We start from the raw sequence: 13507 nt of genomic DNA on the forward strand, positions 1-13507 counted from the left end.
GCCAAGGCTGGCGTGGTGTCTCCTGGTCCAGGAAAACCAAGCAGGGAAACAGAACACATTATGAGGTCAGTGTGGGCCTCCCTCCCCCAACACCGCTGGTTACTTCTGGCTATGCTCTTGCTTGAGGCTGTGGGCGATGACCTACTGTTTGACCCCAACTGGGGGTTTGACTCTTATGAAATCACCGTTCCCAAAATACTGAACTTTAGGAAAGAGGAGCGGGATGGGGACAGTTCTTTGACATACCTCTTAGAGATACAGGGCAAGAAGCGTGTCATTCATCTGTGGCCCAAGAAGTTTCTGTTGCCAAGACATCTGCCTGTTTTCTCCTTCACTCAAGAGGGCAGTCTGATAGAGGATTTCCCATACATACCAAACAAGTGCAATTACATGGGCTCTGTGGAAGGCGCTCAGGAATCTGAAGTTACCCTGAGTACATGCATGGGGGGTCTGCGTGGCGTCTTGAACATAGACTCCAGTTATTACCAAATCGAGCCCCTCAGGTCCTCTTCTAGTTTTGAACACATCGTGTATCTCCTAAGTAAGGACGAATTTAGCAATCAGACCTGTGGTGTGGTTGATGAAGAAACAGATGGGCAAACCATCCAGCAGGAGGAAACGGCTAGGAGAGGTAGCTTCCACAAATCCTACAAGCACCAAAAGTACTTGGAATTGCTTATGGTCTTTGATGTAACCAGATTTTTGTATTTACGTCGCAATTATTCTAGAACCGTTGGTGAGGCTATTCTTCTAACTTCAATCATAGACACCTACTTTCACGAGGTCAGGCTGAAGGTCGTTTTAAAAGCAATTGAAATTTGGACAATGGGTGACCAAATATATACTCTCTATCCTACTTTATCTGAAGTGTTAGGTCAATTTGTACTGTACAAAAGAAGATCACTGCATTTTCGGCTTCCCTCAGACTGGGCACATTTATATATAGGAAGAAGGTTTAAAGATGCTATGGCATGGTCATGGGGAAGAGTTTGTGAAGAATACCATGCTGGCTCAACCTGCACCATACAATATGTGAATATGCTTGGACCTGCCACTTGGACCGCTCATGAACTGGGCCATAGTGTGGGGATGAAACACGATGAAGAGTACTGTCAATGCCGAGGTAGGAAGAGCTGTGTCATGGGTACAGGACGTACAGGGTTTAGCAATTGTAGTTATGATCAATATGTCTTACATATATCTTATAAAATATCATATTGTCTAGCTAAAATCCCAGAAAATATTTTTATGATTCCGAGATGTGGGAACAAAATTGTTGAAGACAAAGAGGAATGTGACTGTGGTTCCAAAGAGGAATGCCAAAAAGACCCCTGCTGTGAGCCAGACTGCAAATGGAAAGAAGGTGTCAACTGTTCCACTGGGCTTTGTTGTCATAAATGTAACTTCCTTCCATCAGGATATGTGTGTAGGCAGGAAGAAAATGAATGTGACCTTGCCGAGTACTGTGATGGCCTCTCGGGTTTCTGTCCAAAGGATTCTTACAAGCAGGATGGAACTCCCTGCAGATCCAGAGGACTTTGTTTCAGTAAGGGATGCAGATCCAAGAACACACAGTGCCAGCGCATTTTTGGACCTACTGCCAAGGAGGCTCCTCCTCAATGTTATGATGCAGTTAATAAGATAGGTGATCAGTATGGTAACTGTGGCATTAGTCGTTCTCGATATTTGAAGTGTGATAGGGACAATGCAATCTGTGGCAGGCTACAGTGTATAAATGTTAAAGACATCCCCAAATTGCCAGATCACACTATTATAATAGCCACCTATCTGAAGACAGATAATCTTATATGCTGGGGCACAGGCTATCATGAATCCATGATAGCCACTGAGGTAGCTGACATGGGTAGGATTAATGATGGTACCTTCTGTAATCCTAACAAGGTATGTATTAACACAACTTGTGTTGACTCTGACATCCTGAAGTTTGACTGTTTGCCTGCCAAGTGCAAAGGCCGAGGTGTTTGCAATGATAAAAAGAACTGCCACTGTGTGTATGGCTGGGAACCCCCATTCTGTGAAGAGGTAGGATTTGGTGGGAGCATTGACAGTGGACCCCCTGGACCTAGGGCAGAGGAAGTGCGCTCATCATTTCCAGTTTTATATATTATGGTGATGCGTATTATTTTATTCATTGCCTCAGTGATCATTGTGTTTTTTAGGCAGCTGATTAAAAACTGGTATCATAAACGCTGGCAAAAACAATCAGTCAAGTCGCAACCTGAAACAGACGATGTCAAGTCACAAATGTAACTAAGGCAATCCTGCCATCTAATACATTTGCCTAGTTAACAAGCTTATCACACGACTCTTCATTGCTTTTCCAGAATGATTTCACACAAATTTCCCAGACATTTAAAATCAGCAAAAAATAAATGCTATTCCTGTTTGGAAGCAAATCAGTGCATTTTTCCCCCTAGGGATTCATTTTCTTTTCAGGTTGGGATCAAGCTCTGGGTTACCTGAAAAGACTGCTTGCTAATGGCCTATCTGAATGCAGTCCGTGTCAGGGGATGACTAGTGTTCAGAGAATAGTCCTGTCTTAACACCCTGGTTAAGTAAGTTTATCTCTCTCCTGTGTGTCTTTCAGCTTCTTCTGTGCTGTACCTGTGCACATGAACCTTCTGCATGCACCTGTGCATACACCTGCTGCATGTGCCTGAGCACCTGCTGCATGCACCTGTTTACCTGATGCTTGCACCTGAGCACCTGCTGCATGCACCTGTTTACCTGCTGCATGCACCTGAGCACCTGCTGCATGCACTTGTGCACCTGCTGCATGATGCTTGGTGATAGCACATTATATAAATGAAAAATACATGGTACAAGGGTTAATCCCTTCAGTGAGATTTTCTGTCATGTCTCTTCTGGTGCATATAGCTCTGTCTATTGCTGTGTGGTTTCTGACTTTGTGTTTGAAGTGACCTCCAATGGGTCCACTATTCTGGCTGTAATGACACTTGCATTCCATACAGCCTATAGAAGATAACAGCTCTTAGCAGTGCCGGGAGCATGGCTATTAACAAAATCTAATGTTTGCTGCATTTTTAAAAGATTTATTTACTTTTTATGTATACAGTGTATTTCTGCAGGCCAGGAGAAGGCATCAGATTTCATTACAGACAGTTATGATCTGCCATGTGGTTGCTGGGAATTGAACTCAGGACCTCTGGAAGAGCAGCCATCTTTCCAGCTCCCACTACATGTTTATTTTTGGAGGGGGTAGCTTTTGTTTGTCAACTTGACAGGAGGAGTCTTCTGTAAAGAGGAAAGTGACCTCAGCTGGGAAAATGTCTCCATCAGATTGGCCTGTAGGCAAGTCTGTGGAGCATTTTCTTGATTCAGAGTTGTGGGAGGACCTAGCCCAAAGTGGGTGGTGCCAACCTTGGGCAGATGGTCTTGGGTGGCATAAAAAAAAAAAAAAAAAACAAAACAAAAAAAAAAAAAAAAAACTAGCAAGCCATGAGGACGAAACCAGAAAGCAGCATCCTCTGTGGCCTCTGCTTCAGTCCTGCCTCCAGGTTCCTGTATAACTACACATTTCTCTCCTGCTCACCAGTCACCAAATAACCATTCTGAGGCTTAATAGTAATTACAAACATTTGACCAATGGCTCAGGCTTATTACTAGCTAGGTCTTGCATTTAAATTAACCCATTTCTATTAATCTGTGTATCGCCATGTGGCCAGTGACTTGCCAGTGGTGCCCCACCATGTTGCTCCTTGGGCGGCTGCTGGCATCTTTCTCCCCCTCCTCATCCGAGTACTTAGTTTGATTTTTCCACCTAATTCTACCTTGCCTGGCTATTGGTCAAACAGCTTTTATTATTAACCAATGATAACAACATATATTCACAGCATACAGAAAGACATCCCACATGATTCCTGCCTTGTGCTCCTGTCCATCCTTCCTTTCATGATGGACTGGAAAGTGTAAGCTGAAATAAACCCTTTCCTTTCCTAGTTGCTTCTGGTCATGGTGTTTATCACAGCAACAGAGAGCACAAGCACACTAGGACGATGTGTCTGCTTTCACTGGCAGGCCTTTTTGAGTGTCTTTAAGTACAACTGAAAGAAAAAAAGTGAAAAATGCTTTTTAACCCCCGGCATCCTCCAATGCTCTGCCTCTAAATGTCTCCCCGTGTACAGTGCTGCCGTGGCTGGGTGGGTGGGGAATGACAAGGAGTCATTGCCACTTCTATGACCAGAGGAAGCTCATTCTATATCCAGAGGAAGTTCATCCCCTCCTCCGTACTTGAGCCATCCCAAGTTGTTGCCTCCTGTTCAAGTCTGGATCTTCCGGATGTTCCTGTTGAGATGGCACGACAGCCTCCTGTACCACGTCCCAGTTTGCTGTGCCTTAGTCACAGAGTTCTGATTAAAGGCAAAAAAGCAGGGCAGACACAGTGGAGGTTTGTCCTCTAATCTGTCTAGACAACTTTAGGTTTGTATTCACTCAGGGAAAAAACTTGGGTTTTGTGATGACCACAATTCTAAACATTAAGGTTGGCCAGCCATGCAATGTCCTAAAACGTAAGGACACTGTGTCACTGCTGAGTACTGATAATGATGAATAACGTTACTGAGAGCTCACTGTGTGCCAAGCAACAATCTAAAGACTGTCGTGTGTGCTATCATGGACACTGTTAAAAGTGACTCTGCTACAGCTGTTTTAATTGTTTTTAGATTTTAAAATTTTATCTCATGTATATGAGCATTATCTTTAATGTATGTATGTATGTATGTATGTATGAATGTATGTATGTATGTATACTAAACTCATGCTTTGGTACAGAGGACACTAGATGCCCTGTTGCTAGGGTTATGCAGAGTTATAAATCAAACCACCATGTGGAGGCAGGGAACTGAACTAAGGTCCTCTGCAAAAGCAAAAGTCCTTAACTGTCCAGTCACTTCTTAGCTCCGGTGCTTATTTTTCAATAGAAAATAAGTCACGGCAATGTCGAAAGACCTACATAGGTTTCCACAGTAATAAAAACATTACTTCAGGGAAAAAACTTCATATAATAATAAAGATCAAGTTTAGAGATGATGACTTACTGAGAAATCTTGAAGTTGTTAGTAATTTAGAAAATGGGTTTTTAACTTTTTGGGGAAAACTACATATTTATAGTATTTACCATCGTAACCATTTTGGTGGTAATTAGTACATTTTACTTTGTGCAGATGTTCTAGAGAACTCTTCTTTTTGAGACAGGGTCTCACTATGTCACCCCTCCCATCCTGCACCAATAGCACAAATTCTAATAGATCTTAATAATAAAAACCCCAGAGTCAGATATTGGGGGGGGGGACTGAAAAATCAGAGAAGCAAAGCAGTGAGCCACTAGAGAGTTCTCACCTCTACCAAAGCCCACCAAAAGGGTGATCTTGTCCTCAGACTGCATTCCTAACCTGCATCCCCAAACTGCATCCTCAAACTGCATCCCCAGACTGGATACTGCTCTTACTCTTGCCTCGGACTGATGGCCAGACTGACTACAATGAGCTCCTGTCTCCACCTCCCTAATGCATGTGATCCTAAGTGCTGGGATCAAAGGTGTGAGTTCTGTTTGTCTTTTAGACTGGATGGATCAATTTCATGTAGCCCAGGGTGGCTTTGAACTCACAGAGAGATCTGTTTGCCTCTGCCTCCCAAGTGCTGGTATTAAGAGCGTGCGTGCATCACCACCATCCAGACTCTCTGGCTAACTAGTGTGGCTGCTGGGATTAAATGTGTGTGTCATCACTGCCTGGCCTTTATGGCTAACTAGTGTGGCTAGCTTTGCACTCTGATTTTCAGGGAAGTTTCATTTGTTAGATCATAAACAATAGTACCACACCCAGCCATCCCCCATTGACCAAGGACTCTTTATACACTTTATGTACACCAGGGTGGCCTCAAACTCACAACAATCTGCCTGCCTCTGTCTCTTGACTGTTGGGATTAAAGGTATATCCAGCCCCACCCAGCAAGACCTTTTGATCTTCCAAAACGAGTGTTGTAGATTCGTTAAACCACATTCATTCCTTTCTTTCTTCCCTGATCTCCTCATAGTCTACTTTCTGTCTGTGTGAACTGATAAACTAAATCCCTCCTACTTTCATATCCTTTACTTTGATAATTCATTAAAGATCTTAAATATGTAGTCCTAGCTGGCCTGTGGCCTCAAATTCGTAGAGATACTTCTGCCTCTGTTTGCCATGAACTGGAGTATGGTAATAGTTATGATTTATTAAAGCTTGCCTGAGGATTCAGAAAGTAAAGTCAGCCACAAGCCATTGAAGCCAGGCCTTTAATTCAAGCAGCCAGAAACTAGGAGATGGTGATACACACCTTTAATCCTAGGACTCAGGATTAAGAGATAGATGGATCTCTGTGAGTCCAAGGCCACCGAGATCTACACAAGATTGATCTAGTCCTAAAGAAAAACAGCTCACACAAAGATGACCTCAGCACCTGGGATCATACGCCTTTAATCCCAGCACTAGAGGGGTATAAAAGATAGGAGCAGGGTCTTCAGTAGTCAGTATCAGGCATTCATTCTCCAGTCACACTGAAGATAAGAAGACATTGGCATTTCAAGATTCTCCAGTCACACTGAGGACAGGAGAATATTGAAGCCTCAGGGTTCTCCAACCATGCTGAAGAGAGGGTCTTCTTTGAGGGTTCATCTTTGAGGGTCTGGTGAAACTCAATACTGTCTCCATCTAGGCCTGCCTGGAAAATTTTTAGTTGGGAGATTTTTAAATTACTGTTAATCTTACTGCTTGTTATTGATCTGTTTATATTTCCTCTTGGCTTATTTTGATAGGTCATATACATCTAGAAATTTATTCATTTCTTTTATACTTTTCAATTTAGTGGAATATTTTCAAAACAAGAGCTGATGATGGCTTGGATTTCATTGTTGTCTGTTGTAAGGGACCCTTTTCATCTCCAATTTTATTAACTTGGTTATTCTAAGTAGTTCAGTTAAGGGTCTGTCATTCTTATCTTTAAAAAAAAAAACCTCTCAGTTTCATTGATTCTTTGTATATTTTATTTCTATTTCACCAATTTCTGCACTAATAATTTCTCTATCTACTGACTGGCCTTGTATCTTTAAATAAGTATTTTAGAGAAAGTCACTTGGGCTAAGAAGAATGTGTATCCTATAGTGTTTATATAGAGTGTTCTGCAGAGATCTGTTAAGTTCATTTGATCTCTGATATTATTTCAGATATTTCTTTTTATTTTTTGTTGGGGTGACCTGTCAATTGGTAAGAACATGGTATTAAAGTCACCACTACTACTCTTCTGGTTTAGTCTGTGACATCACCCACAACCATTGTTTTGGGTTAATCTGTGATGTCACCCACTATCATGGTGCTGGGGTTAACCTGTGACTTCTAGTATTACTTATGAAATTGGATGCTCCTGTGAACAGAGAGTATATGTTTAGAATAATAATGTCTGATTCTTTAAAAAAAATCTTTATATATTTATTTGCACACACACACCATATACATGCAAGGGCCTGTAGAAGTCAATCATCTCTGGAACTGGAGATGCAGATCTGTGAAGCTGCCATGTGGGTGTTGAGAATTGAACCTGGGTCTTCTGAAAGATCAGTTGTTTTAACTGCTGAGCCACCTCTCCAGTCCCTAGTAATGTCTTCTGATGGATTGTTTCCTTAAGCAGTATGATGTGGCTCTTTTCATGTTTTCTCACTAGTTTGGAATGAAGTCTATTCTGTCAGATATTAGAACCATAGTATGTTCTTGTTTCTCAGTTCTATTTGCTTAAAATGGCTTTTCTTCACCCTTTCACCCTAAAGCAATGTCTGACCTTTGTGGTGAAGTGCATTTATTAAAGGCAACCAATAGATGATGCTGATCTTTTTGTCCAGTCTACTAGTCTGTGTCTTTTTATTGGTCAATTGACCATCAACACTGGGACATTAACATTTAGGATTATTATTGAAGATCCTGCCATTTTCTTAGTTTTATAGTTGTTGTGGAATATCATTTTAACTGGGCAAAGGTGTATTGCATTTGTTTAAGCTGTGGAATATTGCTTTAACTGTATAAAGGTGCATTACATTTGTTTCTGCTGCCTGTGTTAATGATGTAAAGATGTTTGCATTTGTTTATGCTTCACTTACTTATGTAAAGATGCTGTTTCACCTTGCCTGCCTAAGACACCTGATTGGTCTAGTAAAAAGCTGACTGACCAATAGCGAGATAGGAGAGGGGTAAGTAGGTGGGGCTGGCAGGCAGAGAGAATAAATAGGAGGAGAAATATATGCTGGGCGCACGGGAGTGGGGGGAGAGAAGAGGAAGAGAACAAAGGGGAAAGAAAAAGTGGTACCAGAGGCCAGCCAGGGAGCCACCGGCCAGCCACACACAAAGAAGCAGGAAGAGTAGGACATACAGAAAGAAAAGGCAAAATGTGGATGAAGAGAAACAGATTAATTTAAGTTAAATTAAAAAAAAAAAAAAGCTAGCCAGAAACAAGCATAAACTAAGGCTGAGTATTCAAAACTAGTAATAAGTCTCTGTTGGGATTTGAGAGCTGGTTGGTGGCACCAAAGAAAAAGCCTGGTACATATAGTGATGTTTTCTGTGTTTTGGTTTCGTCTTCCTCTCATGTTTAGTAGTATTCTAGCCTGGTTTGTTCTTTCCTGCAGCTTCATGTTTAAGTTTGTTTTTCTCTTTGGTTACTTGTAGGGCTACTTCAAGATTGTCTGAAGAGCTGGCCAAGAGGTCATAAATTCCTTTAGTCTATTTTTTGTCATGGAAAATTCAGATTTTTTTCCCTTCAATTATGATAGAGCTTTTCTGGGTGTAGTATTCTGGGTTGGTAGTTTCTATGTTTTATAACTTGAAACATGCTATTCCAAGTCCTTCTGGCTTTTAAAGTTTCAACTGAGTAACCTAGTGTTATCCTGACATGCCTGCCTTGGGTGTGACTTGGTGTTTTCCTCTTGCAGTGTTCAATGTGCTTTCTTTGTTTTCTCTATGTATATTTAGTGTTTAATTTTAATACCACAAGGGGAGGTTCTTTTCTGGTCTCATCTATCTGGTGTCCCAAGTGCTTCCTGTATTTGCTTTGTTATCACTTTTCCTAACTCAGGAAATTCTGTTATGGTTTCTTTGAAAATATTTTCTATGCCTTTAGAATGAAATTTCTTTTCTTTCTATGCCTATACCATGCAATTTTGATTTCTTCAGAACATTCTGTATATCTTGGAATTCTCACTAGCACAACAACAATAATAATATGATTTTTGGATTGTTCTGTTTACTCCACCTTGTCTTTAGGCTCAGATACTATGTCCTCTCCTTGGTCCATTCTGCTGCTGACACTTTCTACTTGTTTTGACTTGCTGAGTTTTTCATTTCTAGTGCTTCAGACTTGTTTTTCTACAGTATTTCTTTTTGTTGGATTCTGCTTTCACATCATCAATTGCCTTCCTTACTTCACTCAGCTGTCAGTGTTTTTGAACATACTATCATTCATTCTTGCTAGTAGTAGTTACTCATGTTTCTCATGTCAATTCTTTGGGATTTATACATACAGTGTTACTTCTTCACTTGGCTTGCTTTTATTTTGAGGTGTGTTTTAAAAAGCATTTTTATTAATTCTTTGAGAATGTTGTACAATGTGTTTTAATAATATTCACTCTTCCCCAGCAGCTCCCAAATTCTCCCTTTCCCTCATCCCTCTCCACTTGTGTCCTCTTTTTTTTTTTTTTCTGATTAATGAAGTCCAGCGTGTGCTGATAGTTTAACTTTTTATTAGTAACCATCTATCTGTTGAAATATTATCAACGTTCAAGGACTTGTATGTAGTGATGTTTGAGTGTGTAGTTCCAAAAAAATAATTTCTTTCTCCGACCTAGAGCCCTGGACGCCTGCCCTAAGTTATGTGTTACTGAATGGGATGTTACCTGGGAGAGCAACCACAGCTGTAGTACTAGCCAATTAATAACAGTGAATTTCAAAACCTGTTGGAGAATGCTGCAAAGTGGCTTGGTAGTCAAGAGCAGGCACTGATCCTCCAGCCTAGCACTCACATCAGGTGGCTCACAACTGCCTGTAACTGCAGCTCCAGAGGGAAGCTGGCCTCTGTAGGCACCTACACTTAGTGCACACAAGCTTACACATACACACACACACTTAAAATAATAAAAGAAGTTCAGGGGAGTAAAAAAAAAAACCCATGGTATGTAATATACTTGGATTTTAGTTAATAAGATCAGCAGTGGGGTGGGAAGTCTGGTGGGTAAAGGTTAAGGATTAAGTATTAGACAACTTTTAAGAAAAGAAAAGAACCTTTACAAATGAAGGAAGGTAAAGTAGCTAAAGGAGGAAAGGTGGGGTACTGTTAGATCTTAGAGACCGTCAAAGTGATGGGAGGCTGTGACTAAGAAAAAGGAAGAAGGGAATAAGGGTAAGAGGAAGAAGAAAGGACATATGGAAGGGGGTATATGAGGGAGGCGTGGCTAAAGGGAACAGTAAAGAGTGCTTTATGGGGCATTGGGGAGAGAAATAGAAAACCCAACGGAACAATATACAAACAACAGTAGAACCATCATGAGACTCACATGTAAGAGCAGAAGGTAAAATGTGGAAAATGAGAGACAAAGCCATTACATACATACATCGCTGGCACAGGTGGGCTAAGTTGAGAGGTGAGTTCTCAGATCACTCTGGCTCTAATAGACTCCATGTGGTGGTATGAGGCTCAAGAGAGAACAGGAACCACTGGTATTCCCAGCCTCACTCTTCTTGGGAATCTCCCTGGCTCTTGGAGTCAGAGACCTATTTGCTCAGCATACTCCTGTCCCAAGCTGTTCCCTGGTTCCTCAGAGTTCTCTCTGTAATTGCTTTTGTAATTGGCCACTGTAATTGTAATTGTAATTAGTAGGGTGTGGTGAGACAAACTAAAAAAGACAGACTCTCACAAGTGCGGAGCCCTGCAGGTAACTCCAGTGAAGAATGAGGGACTGGTTTCTCTGGGAGAAAATTGCTCCCTTGTTATCCCATTGCAAAGACACCACACATCTCCAGAGAAGGCTGAACTACAGTGACGGACTAAAGTTTCTGCTGGCAGAAATTGCAAAACAAACTTATGCAATGGGCTGTGTGGATGGTTTTGGCCGAATTTAGCATGAGTTGAGAGCAAAGGGAAGCACAGCAGAAAGCTTTGGAAAAATCTCAGTGTGGCCAAGGAAAACAGAAGAAAATGTGTGCTAGAAAACAAAGCAAGATGGCAGAGTGCCGGCTTGCTGAGGAAATTGGCATGGACAAAGGGAACCAATTGCTTTGTTCCAGGGAAGCAGGAAGGCCATGTGAGGGTATCTTAGAATCCTTGAGGCTATTACTCCCATGACAGGCCCTGGTAGGTTGGGCTGGTTTCAAAGAAGGCCCTAGAACTCTCTACTCTGAGCTGCCTTGGAAGTCATCACTCTGTCTTCAGCAGGAAAGGGCTCTGTGGCCATTCTCACCAAACTTTGGGTGGAGACCTTCAAATGGTTCTGCAAAACCTTAGGTCCAAAAGGATGAAATGGATGCGTTTGCACTGAGGGATGGACCCAAGGGGCCAGAGGAGGGCGATAACTATGGCTTAGCATGATTTGCCCGTTGAAAGGCACCTGTACTGGAATCGTACAGTGAGCTATGGAAGAGGCACTGAGACCTTTAGAAGATGGAACTTAGGGGGAGGTCACTGTAGATCCTTCCTTGTACAGTGGCTTCCTGTTTCCAGGGCCTGATGTTTCCCTTTACTTTATACTTCCCGTGATGCCATCTGCTGTGATGTGGTGTAATCAAGGCTCCCTCCCTCACTGGAGGTTTGCCATAGTTTGGGCTTTCAACTTCAAAGTGTGAGGTAAGCAAACCTCTGTTCTTTATAGGCACCCAGCTTTGCTTATTTGTCATAGTAACATAAACCACATTAATACAGCCATCTAGTTAGTTTTTTAAGCTGGTAATTAAAACATTTTCGGCTCCATAAGTTATACCTCCTTTATTTATAATACACTTTATTTATAATTACACTTCCCTTATTTATAATCTTTGCCTGTGTTCATATGTTAGCCAGATTTCTCTTATAATGAAATGCCTAACGCAACTTATGAAAACAGACATCTTTGCTTTTGTTTCTGTAAGTTCCAGTCCTGGATGAGGAAGCAACATTCCTGTGGGTCTCCTGTGAGACCACTAGGGTCTAGTGTCAGAGCAAAGGTGGTGAGTGAGACCCATCCCCTCCAAATCCTAGCAAGAACAATCCATCTTGCAAAAATCTTTCAGTTCACTGTTCAGCGTGCCATTCTGTGTGTTCTGTGTTTGATGAGGCCAGCTGACCACAGTTAAGAGCAGGGATGATCTTGACCCATTTGCACATATTATCACTCCTCCCTCTTTGACTGGGCTCCAGGATCTCGGCCCAGTGCTTAGCTGTGGATCTCTGCTTCCATCAGTTACTGTCTGAAGGCTCTATGACGGCAATTAAGGTAGTCATCAGTCTGATTACCAGGGAAGGACAGTGAAGGTACCCTCTCCACTATTACTTAAATTGTTAGCTAGGGTCATCCTTGTGGGTCCCAGGGATTTCCCTAGTGACAGCTTTCTAGATAGCCCTATAATGGCTCCCTCTATCAAGTTATCTCTTTCCTTGCTCTCCCTCTCTGTCCTTCCCCCAACTTGATCTTTCTGATTTCTTACCTTCTCCCCTCTCTCTCCTTGTCCCCTCCCCTTCCCACTCCACCCTCCCCTCTCCTACGCTCCCAATTTATTCAGGAGATCTTGTCTATTTCCCCTTCTTGGGGATTCATGTATGTCTCTCTAGGGTCCTCCTTGTTTCCTAGCTTCTCTGGGGCTGTGGATTGTAGGCTGGCTATCCTTTTCTTTATGTCTAATATCCACTTATAAGTGAGTACATACCGTGTTTGTCTTTCTGTGTCTGAGTTACCTCATGCAGGATGCTTTCTTCTAGTTCCATCCATTTGCCTGCAAATTTCAAGATGTCTTTTTTTTTTTTTTTAAACTACTGAGTAGCACTCCATTGTTAAATGAACCACATTTTCTTTATCTATCCTTTGGTTAAGGGGGATCTAAGTTGCTTCCAGGTTCTGGCTACAAATAATGCTGCTATGCATATAGTTGAGCAAATGTCCTTATGGTATGAGTATGCATCCTTTGGGTATATGCCCAAAACTGGTATTGTTGGGTCTTGAGGTAAGTTGATTCCCAATTTTCTGAGAAACCTCCATACTGATTTCCAAAGCAGCTACACAAGTTTGTACTCCCAGCAGCAATGGAGAAGTGTTCCCCCAACTCCACATCCTCTCCAGATCTGAGCCATTCTAATGGGTGTAAGATGGTATTTCAGAGTTGTTTTGATTTGCATTTCCCTGATGACTAAGGATATTGAGCATATCCGTAAGTGCTTTTAAGCCACTTGAGATTCCTCTATTGAGAATTCTCTATTTAGCTCTGTA

General features: G+C 41.8%; 1 protein-coding gene across 1 annotated transcript; it reads left to right on the forward strand.

Moving 5' to 3' along the window:
• Adam30 (ADAM metallopeptidase domain 30) lies at positions 1-2271 on the forward strand. Its single transcript, XM_051199284.1, has one exon. It carries the CDS (start codon positions 61-63, stop codon positions 2269-2271), a length of 2211 nt encoding a protein of 736 aa, XP_051055241.1. The 5' UTR covers positions 1-60.
• The last annotated feature ends 11236 nt before the right edge of the window (positions 2272-13507 follow it).

Source organism: Phodopus roborovskii, unplaced genomic scaffold (assembly GCF_943737965.1).
Source record: "Phodopus roborovskii unplaced genomic scaffold, PHOROB, whole genome shotgun sequence".
Taxonomy (NCBI): Eukaryota; Metazoa; Chordata; class Mammalia; order Rodentia; family Cricetidae; genus Phodopus; species Phodopus roborovskii.

What these genes read in the sequence shown, in the direction of transcription:
- Adam30 (XM_051199284.1), top strand. Translation starts at nt 61, where the DNA reads ATGAGGTCAGTGTGGGCCTCCCTCCCCCAACACCGCTGGTTACTTCTG.